We start from the raw sequence: 24,994 nt of genomic DNA, 5'->3' as shown, positions 1-24,994 counted from the left end.
GCTGGCCAGAGGGGCCAGGGAGATCAGGGGAGAAAGAATCCTTAGCAGAAAACATAATAAAATATAGGTTGAAATCTGCAAGGAAAAAACGGCAGAAACGGAGGCAAATAAACAGTAAAAATGGCCGCCGGAGCGGGTATGGCGCCGATAAACTAATAAGAGGCAAAGCCCACAAAAGAAACTAACGTCTGGCAAAGCCAGACCCAAGGAGAAGGAACAGGAGCACAGTAAATGCTCGATAGAGCGAGCCGAAACGAGCACCTGACACCGCGTACGAGACGGAACAAAACCGCACGTCCGTCGTCACAGACACATGAGAAAATGGCCGCCGCGCGCGAAACGCGCATGCGCGAGACGCGGCACGGCCAAAACACAATATACGCGGCAAAAGCAGAAAGAAATACACGAAATGAACGGCGCAATAAGAAAACAAATACGGAATTAGGCAGAGAACAGGGAGGAAGGCACAACCGCCTCCTCGGTGAAAAGGTAGGACAATAATATATAACAAATTGGTATACTTATCTCCTGAGGGAGCAGCAAAGAAAAGAGGAAGTTTGATGGATCCAGGCAGTTATATAGGAGGAGGGGTTACAGTGATGGGCCCCTATTGGATGCCTGGATATATGCTGATTTGTTTTTTCCTTGTTATTTTTTCTAAAAATGTCTTTGCTGCTGAGGGAATAAAGGAAAGAGTTATGCATAATGGGAGCCTCCGTGTCTTTATAAATTGGCATTGCCTCATACAATTTGGATAGGAAGGTTTCTTACCTCCAGTTTACAGCCTTTTCTTACACCATAGGCATTTCTTAGCAAGTCAAAATTTGAGCGGGAAATCTCCAAGTTCTTTATACAGCCCACATAGGACCTGCTGCTAAGCTGTTTTCTAAAATCAAGAAAGATTTGCAATTGATGTGATAAAAATATAATGGACATGTTTGAAAATGTTTTAGATAAAGGATACTTTCTTTATACTAAGTTTGAATAATCTTCGTTGGCTTGAAGTAAAAATTTTCATAAAAATTGTGTGGTTGAGTTCCATAAAACACACATCTCTTCTAAGGGGAGCCATCATTAAAACATTTAATTTAGCTTTACTGCAAGATTCATCCTTTGGAAGATCAGCCTGGGATCAAATCATTTCTTCTTGTTTTCAAACAGATGTTTTATTTACTAATGCAGTTTATGTTCGTCCAAAAATCTACAAAGAAAATTATAACTAGACGTAATACCTAACACTCCTGGATCTGGGAAGTCCACCAATATAAATAGGATCCTTATCAGACCGGTTAAGGTCTGAAGCAACGCCTGGAGCTTCTCCTTGCTTGGTTTCTCTCTGGGTTGAGTTGTAGGAATCCATCACAGCCAGTATACCTTTGTCACAAGAGAACACATCGGTCTTAAAACGAAACTTCAAATACTTCACTAGTTGAAATGATCTACAACAAGTTCTTAGAGGCCCAAAAACTTTTAAAAAAGTGTCAAGGATGGCCACGACAGACACTTGACTGGTTTGTGTGTGTGAGCTTCAGCCGTACCTTGCTTCCTGTTGCGCTGGAAGGCTACTTTATGCCATGCTCCATCATTATAGCGTCCATCTGTCATCAGTATCAGAGGTCCTGATCCCAATTCGACAGATACTCTCAGTTTACCGTCCACCATTTCCATAGATAAATAATCTCGCTGATAAAACAAGAACGAAGTTTGATCAACTTTGTTGAACCATACTGAGCAGCTAAACACTAGGATGTTAAACTTATTTCACCAATGTGTCTACCAGTTAAATAAATTAGTTTAAAAAAGCGAACCTTGACTTATTCTAAACATCATCTGGGTATTGCTTTAAGGCTTGGGTTCATCAACAAGTAAACAGCTGGACCAAAAGCCAAGCACCAAAAAGCAAGGGATTAGCAAAAAAACATGTGTTTTCATTTTTAAATGATTAACTTTTAGAAGGTAGAAAACAATAGCTGGAAAGAAATGAAAATAACTAAAGGGCAAGGTCTTACTGTTCCATTGGAAGCAAGATACAAAAGAAGGCCATTTGGAGCGAATGTTCGGAAATGGATAACTATCTGAGATGAAGTGGAACGAAGCGTCTTCTCTACAATAGAATATCCACTGCCGTCAAAATGGAAAGCAGTTTCTTCTTCTCGTGGGCTACAAATACAAAAGGAAAAATTTCAGTCAAGCCATATCGTGGTGGACAAATGCTGGCACTACAAGTGCCATTGAGATAACTAGTATATGATTAAGAATAGTATTGCAGGTGGATAAATCACAATGAGGCAAGTTTAATACCGGTATATGATTTAACAAGGGGTAACAACATTTACTCATCTCCATGATAAAATCAAGTGTAATTATTAGCAGGGCTCTACCGGGGAGTTGAATTGGGCCAGACACAGGCACTTTAAGGCCAGCAGCCCATAAGTGACGTATGTATGCAGATGCATGCTACGCTCTTACACTCTCTCATGGTGCAGCTGCACATTAAAAGGCCAGATCTGGCATGCAAGTGGCAGTTAAGGTAAGTGACTGGCGACAGCTGGCACCGGCCAGCTGTATACCTGTTGACTTACTATAGCTATACTCATTGCAAACGACTATGACAAGCATGGAGCGTGTCCACGGTTTATGCTTTTATAGGAGTAACTATGTAACTATCTGGCATTATGTAGAAATTATTAATGCAAACAACTACATAACTAACATTTGGAATACACTAAGAACTTAGATCCCTGCAGAAGTTTTACGCCTTATAACGCTCTTGCTGGTCAATATAAATTGTAATATTGCCACCTGCTGGTATGAACGTGTCATAACTACTCACTCACAAAAGGTGGTGTTACGAAGGGATGAATCCTACATTCATATAATTGACATTTGTAATATTTAGGGGTGTCCCATCACCCATTAATTTGCAGGACATATATATATACATTTTACTTGTGGCTGAGTACTGCTACCTTGCAGTATGTACTCATAGAACAGTTCAATAACCGATTTCATGTATCTGATTTTCAATTGTGGGTAGCATGTGAAAATCTACATAATTCTACATTGTAACGCATGCTGGACGCCCATTTTAGGAAGATTATCCGTTATATACATATGTCATGGCTAATGGCAGATGTGTGATTCTACATTGGAATTGGTTATTGCTTCTCCAAGAACTGCACAAAGGGAAAAATCAGCACGTTTAAAAAAAATCTTTGAAAATAAATAAGAAGTGATTACTAATAGTTATTTAGGACTTAGCATTAAAATATATAGCTAGGAAAAATATTCCTTGTAAACTAAAACAATTTACACATTTGCATATTTTAACACATTCCTAAAGCATACCCACTTTTTATGAGAAAGTAATAAAATATGTTTTAGCCATGCTCTGTAGGAAAAAATAAAAATAGAATCAATGTGTCCATTTTTAGTGATTAAAGCTGGTATCTGTGTTAGAGGCGAGTACAATTTTCCATAAAAAGATAAAACCAAAAAAAAAAAAAAAAAAAAAATCTATAAAATCACGCTCTCTGCTTCCTGCAGGAATTCCAGCATCATTTAAATTTCCAGACGTGTAAAAACAAGTAGAAAACACTTTACTGATAATTTTCCATATATTTAAATGTTTTCTATTTTGGTGTGAAACTGTGCCTCTAACAGTAATGATGGGCTGAACATGAAAAGAAACAGAATATCCTCCTGCAGCCACTTTTGGTTTAATAATAGTATGTCGGGCTTCTATCTGAATACCCATTATAGGTTTAGATGTCAATTTTTGCATTTTACATATTTATTTTGTTGACAAAATATTAAATAAACCAAATATATTTTATTTTATTAATTAGGGGGGGGCAGAAGAGCTTCTCTAAAGAAGATAAGTGAGCTTACAAAACATACATTAGTAAAAGGTAGCATGGCAACAATATAGAAATAGCATTAATACTTTTAGGAAGCTAAATAATACCTTCCATAGCATCCACCACATTTGCCCTCTCTCTCAACATAGTTCCATAAACCAATGGAGTGCCCATTAAGGAACGCCTCGCCCATGCAACCTTTAAAATCTGTGGTCTTGACTGCTGTTGATTTCTAGGAAAGAAAAATACACTGATAATTAGCCATGGGATTTGTTTATACACGTTTTAATGTTATTTTAAAAATATATTTTCCTAACTATATCGGAAAGCAGAACCTCTCCTGATGTCTTTAGGCAGCCTACAGGTCTGTATCTAAGTGTGACAACATCAGGCAAGCCCTACATACTACCTATGGAATAATGCATACATATTTTAGGTAGAGGACATCAAAGGTCTGTCAAATGCCTGTTGAACAAACATGTTTTTGGACTGTGTTCTAGCACACTTCTTTTTGACTCTGCTCAGACATCTTGAATGCATCCTAGGTTACAATGTCACAAAGATACTGATTTTGGCTTAAGCCAGTGTCTACATGCCAAGCTATATCTACTGATATGCTTAATATCCATGAGGAAGGGAGAAGGAGTGTGAACCAGAGGAGGGTTTGGGTTGCTCCAGGTTTCTGTACACCTATAAGATGGTTTTCCTAAATATAAAAATATATATGTATATATATATATATATATATATATATATATACCGTATTGGCTCGGATATAGGCCGCCCCCGTATATAGGCCGCACCCTAAAAGTCTGGTGCTTTTTTAAAGAAAAAGTTTTTTTCTTTAAAAAAGCACCAAAAAAAAAAAAAATGCTGCCACTCTGTCCCCCCTCCCCGAGATATGCTACCACTGTCCTCCCCCCCCCGAGATACGCTACCACTGTCCTCCCTCCCCGAGATATGCTACCACTGTCCTCCTCCTCCCCCCGAGATACGCTACCACTGCCCCCCCCGAGATACGCTACCACTGTCCTCCCCCCCCGAGATATGCTACCACTGTCCTCCCTCCCCCCCGAGATACGCTACCACTGTCCTCCCTCCCCGAGATATGCTACCACTGTCCTCCTCCTCCCCCCCCGAGATACGCTACCACTGTCCCCCCCCCACAGAGATATGCTACCACTGTCCTCCCCCCCCGAGATACGCTACCACTGTCCTCCCCCCCCCCGAGATATGCTGCCACTGTCCTCCTCTGCCCCCCCCCTCCTCGACTTACCGGAGCAGACTCCCGGGTGTCTTGCGGGGCCGGCGGGGGACATCTACGCAATACGCGTATGCAACTTCCGGTGCCGGTGCCGGTGCGGCCTATATTCGAGCCAATGCGGTATATATATATATATATATATATATATATATATAAACACTTCTGTTTCACAATGATACAGCAACAACGGTGCAAGAAGACCAAATTATGGAGCTTGAGTCTATAATATGATTAATCATTTTTTTTTTCTATATTGTAGGTTTAACCATGTCTACAATTATTATAGGTAACAAATAAGTTCATGCTCAAAAAATGCATTTCATCTGGGAAATATACCTGTAATTGTCCTCCTATTCCCCCAACAAACATCAATGTTGAGTTATCGATGTGGAGTATGGATGATGTACCAGGTGAAGATGACATTTTGGCTGTGGGCTTCTGAGAAGTGCCAATTTCTTCCACAGTCAATGAACCTGATTTACCAAACCTGTGAAGATGAACCATGGATGTTATAGCTAATGATACTACAATATCATATTTGTATAACCAACTCTCTCAACTAATTAGTTTTTGTTGTCTTTGTGTCTATCTAACTAAACGCATACATACACTGATCCTGTATAAAATGTTATAAAGTGTTTTTTTCAACCTGGAAGGAACATCTCAGTAATTGGTACTGAATTTATTTATCAGAGAAGGTCAACTATATTAATTTACGTCTCAGCGAAATTACTTTTTGATAAAAGATAAAGTACCAGAACACAAAGGAATTACATCAAAGTATAGAGTGGAAAATATGGGGTTCAAGTTTGAAGATATTTTTTGGTGGTCAGTAAGTACAGTAAATGAACTCTTGTAGAAATCGTCACACTAAAGAACAAATCATTAAAATTCTGTACAATTGCCATATGTTTTACTGGTCACATCTAAATAAGCTTTACCTTGTTGCGTGTATTTTATGCCACTTGTTATTGTTTATCTGGATATCAGGTTCTTCGAGCCTTACAGATCCTGCGCCCAGGTCCCAAAGGAAGGAAACCTTGCCTTTCAGCATTTCTACCGCCATGAAGTCAGCCTGCAAAAAAACAAAATAAATGATCAATGTGCTAATAAAGCCCCATTTTTCAAATGCTGTAATTTCATTAACATTATGACTAGAAGTTTTATTAATAATAAAATCCTTTTCACTGTGTAATAATTCCCTGGAATATCTGTCTTCTGTATGTTCATATATACGATTACTTTAGTTGCATACTGTAGATCAAAATGACTTCAAAACTTTTGTAGCCGCTTTCATGTTCAGTGTCCAGGTAAACGCCAGGTGAATGCACAACTCATACAGAACTGAATAAAGACTCAACTCAATGGGAGAACAACTCGTAGGAAACTTTTAGCCCCCAAGTTATTGATAGTCGAACATTTCTTGGAAACTAGACTTGGGCACCAGGGGGCTCTTCGTGTTCGTCTTCGTGCTCGTCTTCGGGGAAAAAAAAATCTTCGTGCTCGTTTAATCTTCGTTTTCCTCCTGGTTGCCTAGCAGGGGTTAATACGGGGTTAATAACACATCACAGCAGCAGCAGCTGCCGTGAAGGTACGTGTGTGCAGCTCTATTGGTCGTTTCGGCAGGGGGCTGGTCTGGCATCAACGAGTGAATTGCAGAACTGCAGAATGCACTTCATTCGTTGATGGCAGGCGAGCCCCCTGCCGAAACGACCAATAGAGTTGCACACACATACCGAGGTGTACTGTCCATAGATGTTTAATAAAAGAATAGGGAATATTTTACATTTTTAAATTGATTTTGGACCACTTTACATGCCTAACATTTGCTACCTATTTACAATGGCATACTTTGCAACAACCCAACTTACTTATTGGACAGGACTGGAAAATAGCAGGACTGTCCACCAAAATCTTGGGTGTGTTGGCAGGTATGCTGATGGAAAAATGTTGGACAAGAACTAAAAAATAGCTTAGGGTTAATGTACGGTTATGTTTAAGATTAGTAGCAGTGCACTGGTTTGGTTAAAGATGGATTATGTCTAAATAATAATAATTTAATTTTAATGTTTTTTTTTTTTTAAAAAAATAGGGGTTTATTTAAATGTATTTTAAAGTTAGATTTATTATTTAGTACTTGATTATATTTATTAAATGTTTATAGTAGCGTTACCTACCGAGCTATAACTACCTATGTGTATTTGCATTTTGCATACCTAGTTTAGCTAAATTAGATGGGACAGGACTGGAAAAAAGCAGGACTGTCCCTGAAAAAGTTGGGTCTGTTGGCAGGTATGTGGATGGAAAAATGTTATAGGGTGAAGTGTGAGTTATAGTGTTAATGTAATGCTATTAGTGAGTGAAGGCCAGGGCAAATAACAAGGAAAAGGTCCTTGTGTTTTGTGCATTGTAAGTGTGTGTGTATGTGTGTTATGTGTGATGTCACTGTGTGTTATATGTGTTATATGTGTTATTGTGTGTGTTATGTTTGGTTGGTTGTGTATCAGAAGGAAAATAATGAAATGGAAAAGGAAATGGGAAAGGCAAATGAGTGGGCAATTGGCGACCCGCTCACCTGTTTCACCCCAGGGCAAAGCACCCAAACACTGTCAGTCTTAGACGTTTGGCAGCAGACTTCCAGAGCTCAGACACAAGGCCCTAGCGTAAGCTGGCCACTCCGGCGGAGGTAGCAGGCGTTGCCACACCGCAAACAGAGGCAGCCAGGGGGGAGAAACTGCCCTTACCATTAGGGACATTTTGGGTATGACTCTAGCCAGGAAGCGAACTGGCAGAGAAGAGATGCTGGCACCACCACCAGCAGCAGCATTGAAAAGGCGAATGAGTGGGCAATTGGCGACCCACTCACCTGTTTCACCCCAGGGCAAAGCACCCAAACACTGTCAGTCTTAGACGTTTGGCAGCAGACTTCCAGAGCTCAGACACAAGGCCCTAGCGTAAGCTGGCCACTCCGGCGGAGTTAGCAGGCGTTGCCACACCGCAGACAGAGGCAGCCAGGGGGGAGAAACTGCCCTTACAATTAGGGACATTTTGGGCATGACTCTAGCCAGGAAGCGAACTGGCAGAGAAGAGATGCTGGCACCACCACCACCAGCAGCATTGAAAAATTGGAAAGGCGAATGAGAGGGCAATTGGCGACCCGCTCACCTGTTTCACCCCAGGGCAAAGCACCCAAACACTGTCAGTCTTAGACGTTTGGCAGCAGACTTCCAGAGCTCAGACACAAGGCCCTAGCGTAAGCTGGCCACTCCGGCGGAGGTAGCAGGCGTTGCCACACCGCAGACAGAGGCAGCCAGGGGGGAGAAACTGCCCTTACAATTAGGGACATTTTGGGCATGACTCTAGCCAGGAAGCGAACTGGCAGAGAAGAGATGCTGGCACCACCACCACCACCACCACCAGCAGCATTGAAAAATTGGAAAGGCGAATGAGAGGGCAATTGGCGACCCGCTCACCTGTTTCACCCCAGGGCAAAGCACCCAAACACTGTCAGTCTTAGACGTTTGGCAGCAGACTTCCAGAGCTCAGACACAAGGCCCTAGCGTAAGCTGGCCACTCCGGCGGAGGTAGCAGGCGTTGCCACACCGCAGACAGAGGCAGCCAGGGGGGAGAAACTGCCCTTACAATTAGGGACATTTTGGGCATGACTCTAGCCAGGAAGCGAACTGGCAGAGAAGAGATGCTGGCACCACCACCACCACCACCAGCAGCATTGAAAAATTGGAAAGGCGAATGAGAGGGCAATTGGCGACCCGCTCACCTGTTTCACCCCAGGGCAAAGCACCCAAACACTGTCAGTCTTAGACGTTTGGCAGCAGACTTCCAGAGCTCAGACACAAGGCCCTAGCGTAAGCTGGCCACTCCGGCGGAGGTAGCAGGCGTTGCCACACCGCAGACAGAGGCAGCCAGGGGGGAGAAACTGCCCTTACCATTAGGGACATTTGATTCATGACACTAGCCAGGAAGCGAACTGGCATCGAAGAGACACTGGCACCACCACCAGCAGCAGCAGCAGAATTGGGAAAGGCGAATGAGTGGGCAATTGGCGACCCACTCACCTGTTTCACCCCAGGGCAAAGCACCCAAACACTGTCAGTCTTAGACGTTTGGCAGCAGACTTCCAGAGCTCAGACACAAGGCCCTAGCGTAAGCTGGCCACTCCGGCGGAGGTAGCAGGCGTTGCCACACCGCAGACAGAGGCAGCCAGGGGGGAGAAACTGCCCTTACCATTAGGGACATTTGATTCATGACACTAGCCAGGAAGCGAACTGGCATCGAAGAGACACTGGCACCACCACCAGCAGCAGCAGCAGAATTGGAAAAGGCGAATGAGTGGGCAATTGGCGACCCACTCACCTGTTTCACCCCAGGGCAAAGCACCCAAACACTGTCAGTCTTAGACGTTTGGCAGCAGACTTCCAGAGCTCAGACACAAGGCCCTAGCGTAAGCTGGCCACTCCGGCGGAGGTAGCAGGCGTTGCCACACCGCAGACAGAGGCAGCCAGGGGGGAGAAACTGCCCTTACCATTAGGGACATTTGATTCATGACACTAGCCAGGAAGCGAACTGGCATCGAAGAGACACTGGCACCACCACCAGCAGCAGCAGCAGAATTGGAAAAGGCGAATGAGTGGGCAATTGGCGACCCACTCACCTGTTTCACCCCAGGGCAAAGCACCCAAACACTGTCAGTCTTAGACGTTTGGCAGCAGACTTCCAGAGCTCAGACACAAGGCCCTAGCGTAAGCTGGCCACTCCGGCGGAGGTAGCAGGCGTTGCCACACCGCAAACAGACGCAGCCAGAGGGGAGAAACTGCCCTTACCACTAGGGACATTTTGGGCATGACTCTAGCCAGGAAGCGAACTGGCAGAGAAGAGATGCTGGCACCACCACCAGCAGCAGCATTGAAAAATGGGAAAGGCGAATGAGTGGGCAATTGGCGACCCACTCACCTGTTTCACCCCAGGGCAAAGCATCCAAAGACTGTCAGTCCTTGGCGTTTGGGAGCGGACTTCCAGAACTCAGACACAAGGCCCTAGCGTAAGCTGGCTACATTGGCGGAGGTAGCAGGCGTTGCCACACCGCAGCAAGTGCAACCAGGGGGGAGAAACTGCCCTTACCATAAGGGACAATTAAGGCATGACACTAGCCAGGAAGCGAACTGGCAGAGAAGAGATGCTGGCACCACCAGCAGCAGCAGCAGCAGCAGCAGCAGCATTGGAAAAGGCAAATGAGTGGGCAATTGACGACCCGCTCACCTGTTTCACCCCAGGGCAAAGCATCCAAAGACTGTCAGTCCTTGGCGTTTGGGAGCGGACTTCCAGAACTCAGACACAAGGCCCTAGCGTAAGCTGGCTACATTGGCGGAGGTAGCAGGCGTTGCCACACCGCAGCAAGTGCAACCAGGGGGGAGAAACTGCCCTTACCATAAGGGACATTTAAGGCATGACACTAGCCAGGAAGCGAACTGGCAGAGAAGAGATGCTGGCACCACCAGCAGCAGCAGCAGCAGCAGCATTGGAAAAGGCAAATGAGTGGGCAATTGACGACCCGCTCACCTGTTTCACCCCAGGGCAAAGCATCCAAAGACTGTCAGTCCTTGGCGTTTGGGAGCGGACTTCCAGAACTCAGACACAAGGCCCTAGCGTAAGCTGGCTACATTGGCGGAGGTAGCAGGCGTTGCCACACCGCAGCAAGTGCAACCAGGGGGGAGAAACTGCCCTTACCATAAGGGACATTTAAGGCATGACACTAGCCAGGAAGCGAACTGGCAGAGAAGAGATGCTGGCACCAGCAGCAGCAGCAGCAGCAGCAGCATTGGAAAAGGCAAATGAGTGGGCAATTGACGACCCGCTCACCTGTTTCACCCCAGGGCAAAGCATCCAAAGACTGTCAGTCCTTGGCGTTTGGGAGCGGACTTCCAGAACTCAGACACAAGGCCCTAGCGTAAGCTGGCTACATTGGCGGAGGTAGCAGGCGTTGCCACACCGCAGCAAGTGCAACCAGGGGGGGAGAAACTGCCCTTACCATAAGGGACATTTGAGGCATGACACTAGCCAGGAAGCGAACTGGCAGAGAAGAGACACTGGCACCACCACCAGCAGCAGCAGCAGCAGCATTGGAAAAGGCGAATGAGTGGGCAATTGATGACCCGCTCACCTGTTTCACCCCAGGGCAAAGCATCCAAAAACTGTCAGTCCTTGGCGTTTGGGAGCGGACTTCCAGAACTCAGACACAAGGCCCTAGCGTAAGCTGGCTACATTGGCGGAGGTAGCAGGCGTTGCCACACCGCAGCAAGTGCAACCAGGGGGGAGAAACTGCCCTTACCATAAGGGACATTTAAGGCATGACACTAGCCAGGAAGCGAACTGGCAGAGAAGAGAGACACTGGCACCACCACCAGCAGCAGCAGCATTGGGAAAGGCGAATGAGTGGGCAATTGACGACCCGCTCACCTGTTTCACCCCAGGGCAAAGCATCCAAACACTGTCAGTCCTTGGCGTTTGGGAGCGGACTTCCAGAACTCAGACACAAGGCCCTAGCGTAAGCTGGCTACACCGGCGGAGGTAGCAGGCGTTGCCACACCGCAGCAAGTGCAACCAGGGGGGAGAAACTACCCTTACCATCAGGGACATTCGAGGCATGACACTAGCCAGGAAGCGAACTGGCATTGAAGAGAGACACTGGCACCACCACCAGCAGCAGCAGCAGCATTGGGAAAGGCGAATGAGTGGGCAATTGACGACCCGCTCACCTGTTTCACCCCAGGGCAAAGCATCCAAGCACTGTCAGTCCTTGGCGTTTGGGAGCAGACCTACAGAACTCAGACACAAGGCCCTAGCGTAAGCTGGCTACACCGGCGGAGGTAGCAGGCGTTGCCACACCGCAGCAAGTGCAACCAGGGGGGAGAAACTACCCTTTCCATTAGGGACATCTGAGGCATGATTTCAGCCAGGAAGCGAACTGGCAAAAGATACTGGCACCACCACCAGCAGCAGCGTTGGAAACGGAAAAAGGTGAATGAGTGGGCAATTGACGACCCACTCACCTGTTTCACCCCAGGGCAAAGCATCCAAAGACTGTCAGTCCTAGGCGTTTGGGAGCGGACTTACAGAGCTCAGACACTAGGCCCTAGCGTAAATTGGCTACACCAGCGGAGGTAGCAGGCATTGCCACACCGCAGCAAGTGCAACCAGGGGGAGAAACTACCTTAAACATTAGAGAGAAAAAATTTAACTTTCCAAGCTAAGAGCTGGGTAACCCAATTTGGGCAGATTGAATTTAAGAAAGGCAATCTGCTCCATGAGATGAGGTGCCATGCGTGAGCGCTGTGGACTCAGTATGTTTCCAGTCATAGAAAACACGTGCTCACTTTGAACAGTGGTTGGCGGACATGATAGAAGCTGCTGCGCAACCCATGAGAGTGCAGGCCACACACTCTTCTTTTCATCCCAGTAGCTAAGAGGATCAACATTAGGAGCAGAAGGAACTTCACAGAGGTAAAGTTTGACCATTTCAGCAGCACTACTCTCCTTTCTGCTGCTAGCTCTGTCAGATGGTCCAACTATACTGCCAAGTGCCTCTTCCCAAAACGCAGCTGCTCCACTCAGCTGTGTTGTGCTGCTTGTGGCACTGCTGCTGATGCTGCTGCTAGGGGTAGCAGACCACATCATCTCTTCCTCCTCCTGCACCTCACCCTCCTCGGACAGCATTCCCATTTTACGCTGCCAGTCACGCACCTTGTTGACCAATTGCTCCCGGTAGCTACTGAGAACATTGAATTTCAAAGCTAGCTTTCCCTTAATTCTTGGATCACAAAGGCACGCTAGCATCATTTCGGGACTCTCTTCCATTCGCTTGCGAAGGTGTACTTTTAGCAGATCCTTCAGCTTCCTGACTATGGCTGCTACGTCAGGATGTAGAGTGCCACCTTGAACAGCCTCACGGTTTCCAAGGAACACATCCATCTTGCTGCCTAGATGGGAGAACACTGGGATTACCTGGGCCAGACTGGCAGTGTTTGAGCTTAAATTTTCTGTGGCATCCCTGAATGGTTTAAGGACTGCCACTAGCTGGGCGATCACTGTCCAATCCTCCCTATTCAATGGAGAGGTAATCCCAATATTGTGCTCTGAGGCAAGATTATGGATTGCCCTCTGCTGCTCCAAAATCCTCTCTAGCATGTCTAACGTGGAGTTCCACCGTGTACTGACATCCTGACGTAGGCAGTGTACGGGAAGACCTGACCTCTCTTGCTCTTCCCTCAAAAGTTGGCCAGCCTTAACACTATGGTGAAAGTGCCCAGCGATCTTTCTGCAGCGGGACAGAACTACTGCTGCCACATTAGTTCCTTCTGACATTGCTGCCTTCACTACAAGATGGATGATGTGGGCTGCACAGCGCACACCAACAATATGACCATCTCGCAGCGCTTTCACCATATTGGCACCTCCGTCAGTTACCACAAAACCAACTTCAACATTGGTGCCCGCCTCTGCTCCCACCCAAAGGCTAAACATTTTCCTAATCGCATGCAGAATATTTTGGGAAGTGTGCTTTTCATCCATCACTTCTGCATGGAGAAGGAATGATCGGTAGCCTGCTGCAGCAACTTCCTTAGACACACCGGGCTGCCACCAGTGTGCTGTCAAAGAAAGAAAGGCATGCTGGGCGCTAGGTGCACTCCACAAATCTGTAGTGAAATGAACACACTGACCAGCAGCCTTGGAAAGCTCCTCTTTCACTGCTGCAACACAGGACCGATACAGCGAGGGGACAATGTTCCTGCTGAAAGTGGAACGTGACGGAACTGTGTATTGTGGAGCCACAGCCGCCATCAATTGTTTGAAAGGCTCCCCTTCAATCATAGAGAAGGATGCCCCTCCAACAGCAATGAACTGACCAATAAGTCGCGTTACTTTATTGGCCTGCTGTTTGGGCATCGTTCTCTTGGAGTGGAATGCCCCAAATTCTTCCAGGGTGGGCTGGGCATGCAGTGCTCCAACCTGCCTTGGTCTCTGGCTGCCAGCACTAGTTGCTGCTGCTGCTGCTGCTGCTGCTATTGGCTCAGAAGAAGAAGCTGTTGGGGTTTTTCCACGGCCACCAGCTATGCTGCCTGCACTAAGTTTTACCTCTGCATCTTTCCCCAATAGCACAGCGTTGTGTTGAGTGCTGAGGTGATGCTTCATGCTAGCACTGGTAAAATGGCCAGACACTTTCCCTCTGCTTATTAGCTTCCCACAATGTTTGCACTTTCCATAGCGCCCTTCTTCAACATTTTCAAAGTGCTCCCAAATTGGGGCGCGCATAGCCTTGGAGTGTGCCTTGGGTGCTGCTCTTACTGCTCGGGGTGGATGAACAGGGGCAGAACTAGTGGTGGTGGGACTGGTGGTAACAGTACTGGCCATAGTGGGACTGCTAATTGCTTTAGATTTGCTAGGTTTTGCTGCTGCTGCTGGTGGTGGTGATGGTGATGATCGTAGCGGAGAAGGTGGAGGCTCAGGGGAAAATTGTGCACTAGTCATTTGGACACTGCTCCCTGAGGAATCTGATTCCTGACCACTCATCTCCTCTACTTCCTCTGGCTCATAGTCTAGCTCTTCATTAGCCAGATCGAATGGAATTCCTGCTAGGCTGGAGCTAAGACTGATATCGTCGTGAGACTCGTGACTAGTAGTAGTGCGAGCAGGAAGAATAGACTCTGCACTTGGCCTCTCAGTCTCAGGCTCCTCTGCTACCTCGCTAGGTGGAGTTCCACTATGTGTAGCCCTCTCTCTAACTGTCTTTACAAAAATTTTGTAAGGACTTGGTGGCTTGCTAGAGGTACTAGGAGGACATGGCGTGGCGGTACCAGTGGGAACAGTAGGCGCAGCACTAGTGGTGGTAGAGGCGGTAGAGGTGGGGGTGGTGGTGGTGGTTTTCCCTACAAAGGAATGAGATCGCTTTGGTTTGGGACCCCTCTGAGTCTTGCTGCTAATTTGGCTCTGCTTGGTACCTTGCATGCTGCTGGTGGATGGGGAAGATGCTGCTTGGGGCAAAAGGCACTTCTTTTTAGTCACTGGGCTGGTACTACTTGTGCTACCCTTTAACTTTGAACGTGCTTCTGGTGCTTTAGGCTTTCCGTAAAAAACCATAGAGCTTGTGGGCCTAGCCGCACTACTACTGCCTGCTTTTGGTGCCTTTCCTTTACTTGATGATCCTTCAAGCAATGCTTCCCCAAATGATAAGCGAGAGCTTGGCCTACTTGGCCGACTAGACTGACGCAAAGGCTGCATCTTAGAACTGGTGGTGGTGCTGCTGCTGGTGGTGGTGGTGGTAGATGGAGCTTGTCCCTCCTTAGTCCCAAAAGGAGGATCCATTTCAAATTTTGTGTTGTGTGTGTAGTGTAGTGTAGTGTAGTGTAGTGTTTAAAAAACTATAAAAAAAAAATAAAAAAATAAAAATAAAAAAAAGGAAAAACGAATTAAAGACAAAAAAATTAGAGGAAGTTCTCTTCAGTGCTACTGCTTAAAAAGTAAAACTATGCACTACTGCACTGTGCTGTGTGCAATCTGCCAAAATCCTAAAGTTATTTAAATTATTAACTCAAGATTAACTATTTAATAACTAGCAGTATTTTATTTTTAATTTGAATTTACACGGGCCTAAGAGCTTAGCCTACTACTATGCTAGCCTAAAGCTATATTTCCTTACTATAAGTCTACCTCTAGGCAGACGCTCTCAAACCCACTAAGCTAAAGTGAGGTTAAATCAGATTCAGTATATGATTTATTAATTAATATTAAGTTATATAATATTAATAGATTAGAACTAATTTACTTATATATTATGTATTATAGATAGAAGAATATAGATTATGAATTAGAATTTAGAATTAGAATTACTTATATTATAGATTATGAATTAGAATATTATTATTTATAATATATTATAGATTAAGATTAAAGAAGATTAGAATTATTTTAGTACTACAGCTAGTAGCTTGAAGCTTTGCTTAGTACAGCTCGTCACAGTCAATTTTTCTTGAAAAGAATTAGAAATAAAATAAAATGTCACAGCAAAACAGTTATCTTCACTGCTTGCTGCACTCACTAGCCCAACAAGTTCACTTCACTGATGGACTGAGGTGAGCAAAACACTAAGGGTACTTTTAATAAAATTGAAATAAAATGTAAAATAAATGAGAAAATCTTTGCAAAACAGTTAACGTCACTGCTTGCTGATCAAAAAAAAACACAGCACTTATGCGGCTGCACTCACTAGCCCAACAAGTTCACTTCACTGATGGACTGAGGTGAGCAAAACAAATTAAATAAAATGAAAGATTAATTAAGAAAAATTGACTTGGTCTCTTACTGTTGCTAAAACAAAGCACAAACTATAGAGCTGCAGCACCAGTACTAATAAGATTAGCTGAACTATACGCTAGTAGTAATTAATTAATATTATTACTTTTATTTATAGCTAATTTAATTAACTATTAAGATAAGAAAGAATTAGAGAATTATTGATATTACTGATTTTAGATTAGACACTAGTAGATGTTCTGAATGTCTACAGTACACTCTACACTAGTATACTATTACTAACTATAACTGACAAATATATATATAATTTTATAATGAATTCAATTATTAATTATATTAATTAATATTACTGATTTTAAATTAGACACTAGTAGATGAATGTCTACAGTACACTCTACACTAGTATACTATAGTATATATATATATGACTGACAAATATATATATATATATAATATTATAATGAACTATTAAATTATAGATTCTATTAAATTGTAATTTATAAATTCTATTTAATTTATTTAAGCAGGACAGGCAATAGGCACTAGTGCCAGCCCAGGGCAAGGGCACCCCAGTGCCACTGAGGCACTGGGTGCACTGTCAACTCAACAGCACTTACACTAAAGTTGATGACAAATTAATTTAAAAAAAATTAAATTAATCAAATTATTATTATTAAATATATTAATTAAGTAGCACTGAAGTGAGGATGAAGTACACAGTGAGAAATGGCAGGCTAAGGCTTACCAGTCTCACACAGAACAGAACAATCTCTCTCTGTAACGCTCGGATGCAGCACAGCAGTGTTGCCAAAGCAGTCACAGCGAAAAATGAATGGATCTCTCAGGCAAGCTCTGGTCTTATAAAGGCGCCTTCAGAATTCAAAAAACAGCAGCACAGGCATTGGACGAGACCCTTAGCGTTACGTCACAAGAGTGAGCTGATTGGACAGACGAGGATCAGCTCACTCCTGTTTGAAATTTTGGCGGTTGCGCGGCAAAAACGAAGACGATCACGAAGAATCTTCGATTCTTCGTGATTGTGAGTCTTCGTCTTCGCCTACGGTTTGCCGGCACTGTATTCTGTTCTACGTTCCTTCGGAACGAACAAAAAAACGGCCTCTTCGTGCTCGTTTTCATGTTCGCCCGAAGACGAATGCACAAGTCTATTGGAAACGTTGATTTGAGTATCTATGGCACATAATGGAGTCTGAAGCTTAGAAGTATCCCAATGCAAGAAGGGCCAGACATTGCAAGTTTCTCCACAAGGGCAAATTTGCACTTTAAACCTCTAAGCGAATGACTGTAGAGGGACACGATCTTTTCTTAGTAAATGTTCTTCAAATTTCTCTTTACTGCATGATACATCTGGCATTGAAATGGCTTTTTGTCAACAAATGCATGAAACATTAAAGTCACTCACTTTCGTGCTGATGCCCAGGTAGAAAAGCAGGTTGTCCGGCTCGCCGGTCTTAACATTAAGAGTTAGAGTGCTGAAATGTGTAGAATAGAGCTCTGGGTGGTAAGAGCGTACACAATCTCTGTCGGCTGAAACAGCCACTTTAATCTGAAAAAATAGAAAACAATTTATTATTAATATCGAAAAACAATTGCTCGTTCAGTGCTATGTGCTGTAGAGTGCTTTATAGCTAAATTATATAGACTATTAACAGGCCATGCCAACACCACAGCTACTTATCAAACTTATTTTATGTCAGGGTCTCTCTCCTTAAAGTGGTACTGCTGTCTCTCTTAGATAAACTAAAAGGCAGTTATCTGTAGTGAGCTGTCTATGGTACGCAAGGGAACAGTATCCTCAATCAGTGAAATGGAAAGTGGACCAGAACCAATATTGAAATAATTCATCTATAAATCCAATTTTTGTTGCAAAGAAATGTTTGGGTTTAAAAAATATGATATGTTTTTAGATATGTGTTTTTCTTGGAAATCCGCTTCCACTTGTATGGTAACTGATTCTATTAAAAATAGCGCCTCTTTTAACCATCGAAAGGGGTTGTTTTTATGGTACTGAGATCATTATTCTAAATATGCCTTATACTATCTATGGCTGACTAAGAAGTCATCAGTAAAAGGTAATAGTTGAAACTCTCTTTTTTCCGTAACACTTTTATCACACTTACCGATGCGGCCTGTTTACGGGCCTGACTAATAAGCTCTTTAATTTCAGATAGATTTCTGCTTAGGTTTTCCTCAAGCAATTTCAAGGGTTTCAGTCTATCCAATAAAATGTTGGCCTGTGTTTCCACTTCTTTAATTCTGCTTTCCGCTGTTACCGCTGGTGAAACACAACATATTTAGGAGCTTGCACATACAGTATACATAAAAACATTAACATAGGTGAACCTAATACTCGGGCGCGTTGTGTGTTCTTAGCATGGCCTTTGTCACGAAGAAAAGTCCTACTACCGGCAACCAAGCAGCAGCTAGCCAGTTCTGCCAGTGCCTACCCGACAGCCGTCTGCAGTGCAGTCCCATCGGGCTGCAGGCAAATTTGTGATGCGCACTAGAGGGCCAACCTGTGCCGCGCAACAAGAGGCATCCCTGCGATGGATTTAAAAACCCGGAACTGCTATTAAGAAGCACCCTATTGTGTTCCTGTTACACGTATCAGGAGAATCTGCTCCAGAAAGTTCTGTTGACTCTCTGGCTTGCGATTTTGTACCTTGCTGACATTATCTGCGTCCCAAACCCAGCTATCCCGACTACCTGCGCTGTGTACCAACCTTGGCTTTTTCTGACTACTTGTTTATTATAACATACCCAGCGCTGGCTACTATCTGACCTGGCATTCTGTGGTACCTGTCCTGAGTACCTACCTGAGGCATTAAGTAGACAGGTATTCTGTACCTCCAGCAAGTGCTACATATGACTCTTCCTATATATATTATATATTATACACCTCCACACTATTTTGATCACCAAAGTCCCTGTCTTCTTATTTTGGGGCTCAACCTCTTGAGGCTGAAGGCTGAAGGCTCTATCAGGCTGAAGAACTGTGGTGTGTACGCTTCTGGTTCACAGCAGTTGTGACAGCTCTTCGGGGGGGGGGAGACCATGAGCTGGTAGTCAAGCTGAAAATGGGGTCCCTTATTTCAGGAAATTTAGAATTTGACAGTAGATAAGAGATATTTGGTCAGTTTAGTCTGCTTGTCTCCAGAGTTTGAGATGACTCAATAAGCCTGGCCAAGCTCTGCTTTGGCTCTTGCTCGGGCTTTACAGAGCAGATAAAAAAAATGAACAGCAAATTAAACCTCTTCCACAACGATTGTACATTCTATGCCAAAGTATTCCGTGCACCCTATATTTTTGCAGAAAAGTATCGGCGAGTGCATTAATGCAGGAAACATACTCGTCTTGGATGAGTCCGCTAGAAGCTCGTTGGTTTTCCGCAGCGTGTCATTGACTTTGGACAGCGCAGAGGACGCAGTTAACACCTTTTGGTTGAAGTTCGTGATATGGTTTAAAGTGCCAGCTGCACTGACATTGGCAGACAAGGCAAGCTCTTTAGCATCTTGTAGTTTCTCACTGGTATCTGTTCCAGGGTAGATAAAGCAAATTATGAACTTTTTCGCTTTGAAAAGTGAAGTTGAAAAATTGAGAAAAGGGAAAACATTTCTAAGAAAAAGTACATATAAAGAGGCTGTTATTGAAACCTGAATTAAGGGGTGGTTCTCAATTTAGGACACAAAATCCCAATGAGGATTATTCTTATGAGGAATGAATGCAGACTAGATTTTAATACTAACCCCACACTAAATTACTCACAGACATTAATGTGGCTCCTGCAGGGGAGGGCCGGCAGCCTAAGGCCTGGGGGGCAAGTCAAGTGAAGTGGCTCCGCCCCCTCGCACTCACCTTTCACCCCTCACGCTGCTCCCATCACTATGCGGCCATCAGACTGCTGGAAAACTGATCTAAACGGCCGCTGGGTGCTGATGCCACCGGCCAGAGCTACTTTAATCCTTTTTTTTTTTATTTATTTAATACACCGGATCGGCTTGCCATATTAAAAATAAATAAATAAAGTATTAAAGTAGCGCCGGCTGGCAGCATCAGCACCCAGCGGCCATTTAAATTCGATTTCCAACAATCTGATGGCCGCATAGTGATGGGAGCAGCGTGAGGGGTGAAAGGTGAGTGCGAGGGGGCGGAGCTTTCACCCCTCACGCTGCTCCCATCACTTGGCGGCCGTTGCATACGGCCGCTGGGTGCTGATGCCGCCGGCCGGCGCTGCTTTAATACTTTTTTTTTCATTTAATAGCCGATCCGGCTTGCCATATTAAATTTAAAAAAAAAAAAGTATTAAAGTAGCGCCGGCCGGCGGCATCAGCACCCAGCGGCCGTTTAGATTAGATTTCGGGCGGCCTGGGGGGCAATTGCCCCCCGGCCCAGCCCGCCCCTGGGCTCCTGCCCTGTTGGGGATGTGGATACGCAGTTATTGTTTTGCAAGAAATAAAAGCATGGGCTTGGAAGCTCAGAGGTTATTTCAGAAATTATGCTTCTCAACATTTCAAAAGGCAAAAGAAGGACACATTTTTGTTAGGAGCACGGTTACAGCCTTTTAGTGTGTATCGAAACATATTCACAGCATTTAATGACTTATTTTGTCAGAAAATCACACTGAACAGCCATTAACAGGTAAGCAGGCCTCGCTCTCAGGAGGAAGTCTAGGCATTGTATGTCTGAACTGAATCAATAATTAAAGCTTCTGTTCCAGCAATATGTTTAGCAAATAAATCTTAGGAGACCTTTCTTTTTTTTTTTGGCAGTCTCATCACATTTTCAGTTTCTGAAGCATAGCAATGTCTCATTAATGACATAAGCGTGATGTCATCATTACTGTATTCATTACGTTGTCATCACAAAACCATACATTTCTTCTTTTAGAGTCTTTTCAAATATATATAATGTCTGAGAACTTGCGGAACCTCCCTTTTAAATGCAGTGTTCCACCTACTCTAATGAATATGCCCAAGAAATAATTATTTACTACTGTATATGTTTTTTCCAGGAACATAGGCAACCAAAAAGCAGACACTAATAGATTCTTGCTATAAAAACTGAAAAAAAGTTTTGTTTTATAGGTAAAGAAGATACCTTTTACACTAGGATAAAATTCAGCTTTGTTTTGTTAATGCCCATTTGGAATGAACAGAGGATTATGCTGAGATGGTCAGGAATTAAACCGAAGCAAATCATTTATGTGTTTGTATTGTGCACCTGTACAAAGACTCTTTTGTCTGCATTTCCATCAGAGATGCACATTTTTATTAGTGGAAGTACAATTTGTAGGTACAGCTAGAAGTAAATGAATACGCCTTAATGCTACTTACCATTTGGTAAATTTCTCAGAGCCAGCAGCTGTTCACTTATTTGACGTGTAAATGCATGAGTGCGTTTTTGTATTGTATCTGCTTTTGTTTTCAGATCGTTCAAATCAGACACAAGACCTATGGGAACGAACAAAAGAGTTTGAGAAGATTACCAATTTAAATATCTGAAAGGAAGAACTGTCAATGACAAACAAGTGTCGGGCATAAGAAATTGGATTTTTATTTTTCTCAGTAGGTGTTTCTGCTCTGTCTGATGATGGTAACTTCACGTTGTCATACTGAAGTGTCATTTGATTACAGTGCGGATGCCACGTAACCTTTCAGCTTCCATTTTTTGTTTAAAACATCCAAAATGACACAGAATCACTGAAATAAACAGTAATCTATTTGTATGCAGGCCTGGACTGGCCAACTGGCAAACCGGGTAAATGCCTTGTGGGCCAGTGCCAGATGGCGCTGGTCACTTACCTTTACTGTCGTAGATCTGGCTGCCAGCTGGACACACGAAGCTGGACACTGCAGAGGTATAGGAGTGTGGCATGCGTCCTCATATAACCATTCTTTTATTGGATCAAATAAGAATGTCTATCATTGGGGTCTATAAAAGTAGCTAATACTCCTAAAGTCATGTAAAGCTATGGTACTGACAAAAATATAGTATAATATGGTACGAAACTATCAAAGTTCCCAGACCCTTACCTTCCGTGCTAAGACTTAAATTTTTGGCCTCATTCAGAAGTTGTGTGCTGAACTTCATAGAATTTTTTGGTGCAACTTGTAAAGATCCATTTGCCCCTGAAACCTTTTAAAAGAAAACATATCGTTATCAGATTTTTTAAATGATGTAATAAGTCAAAAATGATTTGTGTTTGTTTGTGTTCTTAGAGTAAAAGTTGTAGTTTCAGTGCTATACCTGCAGTGATAAAATGTTAACCATGGTCAGTAAGGTAGGTTGGGGAATTAAGCTCAAGTCAGGTGGTATATATTGTCTGTCATTTACACATTTATCAAGTGCTATTAAAGAAAATAACTGCATTATATCTTAATATTTGGTCAAGGATGCCATTTGTTGGCACCATACATATTTTAATATGAACGCTATAAGAACAAATCAAATGGACAATTAAAAAAAACTGGTTATAGGCAACACTATGATGTAGGCATTGGATAACTACTAAAAACTAAGCACAGCAGAAACAGTCTCAATATAAAATGTTGCATTTAGAACAAAATGAGTTCTAGGATATGGTCCTTTTTCAAAAAGTTATCTACATGTTTGGGGGTCCATAACCCTGAGATCCAATAAGATTTTTGCATTGTTGTGATGTGAAGGACAAAATATATTCTAACACTAAGCAAATAGAGGTCTGGAAAGTGATGGGATGTTGATGCTTTCACATAACACTGGAGATCTAAGTTATTATTTTACTTTAAGGAGAATTTTGTTTGTGACCAGATGCATTCTATAGTTCTTCTCTAGGTTTCGTGTATGATTTCTGTCATTGTAAGACACATTTTCTGGGCTAATTTATTACAGGGGTACCTGGCCAGGGAAGCCACTACTTATCAGACACTATGGATTAGTTGGGTTTTTTTGCCAGTTAACTAAACTATACATTAGTGCTTACTTTTTAGGTCTAAAACCTTAGGCGCCATATCATATAGTTCATAGGGTTAACTGATGAAAATTATACAACCTAAAAATGAACTAGCAATTCTTACTGATCTTAAGTAACAGTGAGTGGACATTACTAGTGACATTATTTCCAATAAACATTAATCAATCTAGTTAATATAATAATCTGAAAAATAAAAACCCACGTTCTAATAAAATGTGCTTAATCTTTGATACTGTACTGGAGAGTTTTGGCTATAGAAGGTGTACCGTAACCTAAATTTTGTATATTTTTTAGCATATGGATGTCATTAGGATACAAGTCTATTAAGAGTGTTAATACAATTGTCTATTAAAATGTCATTGTGGATTGATAACACTAACAGTAATCTTTTTACCATTCCATGTTCTTTAGAGCTATGCACCTGCCGCTCTTTGAAGACCTTACCATTGCCAGGACTCCTGTAACTGTGTGGTTACACTGTTCTGCAAGAACCTCTGATTGCTCAATCATATTTTTGATATCTGTGTGAGAATGGATCGCACTGGTGGCATTCAAAGAGGCATTCCTTACATCTAAAAGAGAACTGGGAACACACAAAAAAAGATATATTATTATATTGTCCCTTTAAAATATGATGTTTTTGCTGAAAAGATTTTGTAGCAAAATGAGTTAAAAAAAATCACATCATCAAATGCTACAACTAAGGTTTACAGCTTTAAATAGCAGATGTGTTGTTCTGCTTATGCATTTGTTTTAATAAAATAATCACATCTTCTTCTACTACCCAGCTTGTAGCAATTTAGATTTGACTTCCATTTAACTTAATACCGTGACAAAACCAAGGTAGATGGCAATGCTGACTTATATGAATATGACTGAACTGGATGAATTAATAACTACATTTTGGTATTAACACTGCTATGTTTACCTATTTAGAGAAGCAGAAAGTTTGTGTAGTTCAGCTGCATAATCTTCTGCCTTATAGACCATGTCAAGTGCGTCTCTTTTGGCCATCTGCATTACCAGACGATCTACATGGTGTCTCAGTTTAGAATTCCAAAGAAGAAGCTCCTCTTGGTGGGTCTCCAAAACCTATGGACAACATTACAACATTAAATCCACATTAAATGACTCTCTATGGTCCAATTAATTCAGTGACACCTAGATACATACAGATGTAGCATTAATGGTGTCCTCTGCAAGCAAAACTGCATCATCCACCAGCCCAAGACCTTCCTCAATCAACAACACAGAACGGTTCTTATTTTCCTGAAGGTCGTGTTTTTTTGTCTGTAAGGGAAAATAAATAAAAATACATTCCGCTAAAATTATTTTGATTGTTCCTTATGATTTTTTTTAGTTATCCATGGGTCAACTTTCATACTTGCAGCCCCTAGGACTAATGCAGAGTTCCCCCGGGATGCAAAGATGTTTCAAACGTAAAAGTATTTTTTTAACCTTGATCAATTGTTTTACCACATTAATAGGTAATTACAAACATAAATTCTGAAACTCACTTACCCTCAAATCAGCCAGATTTCTTTGTATAATGACCAGCAGATCGTTGGTGTTGTT

General features: G+C 43.1%; 1 protein-coding gene across 1 annotated transcript in view; it reads right to left on the bottom strand.

Annotated features, from left to right (window-relative positions):
* Positions 1-24,994, bottom strand: part of LOC128497702 (laminin subunit alpha-1-like) — a 59,635-nt gene that overhangs the window by 13,787 nt on the left and 20,854 nt on the right. The window contains 16 exon segments of the mRNA XM_053467862.1: positions 772-886; positions 1,233-1,374; positions 1,539-1,683; positions 2,010-2,160; positions 3,968-4,092; positions 5,461-5,611; positions 6,066-6,199; positions 17,870-18,013; positions 18,588-18,742; positions 19,817-19,999; positions 21,801-21,917; positions 22,500-22,602; positions 23,864-24,002; positions 24,348-24,511; positions 24,593-24,709; positions 24,941-24,994. The exon segment at positions 24,941-24,994 is cut by the window's right edge and continues 157 nt beyond it. Coding sequence (XP_053323837.1) covers positions 772-886; positions 1,233-1,374; positions 1,539-1,683; positions 2,010-2,160; positions 3,968-4,092; positions 5,461-5,611; positions 6,066-6,199; positions 17,870-18,013; positions 18,588-18,742; positions 19,817-19,999; positions 21,801-21,917; positions 22,500-22,602; positions 23,864-24,002; positions 24,348-24,511; positions 24,593-24,709; positions 24,941-24,994 — 2,139 coding nt within the window.

Source organism: Spea bombifrons, chromosome 5 (assembly GCF_027358695.1).
Source record: "Spea bombifrons isolate aSpeBom1 chromosome 5, aSpeBom1.2.pri, whole genome shotgun sequence".
NCBI classification, from domain to species: Eukaryota; Metazoa; Chordata; class Amphibia; order Anura; family Pelobatidae; genus Spea; species Spea bombifrons.
Note: the sequence above shows the minus strand (reverse complement) of the source record. Positions and strands in the feature narration are given on the sequence as shown.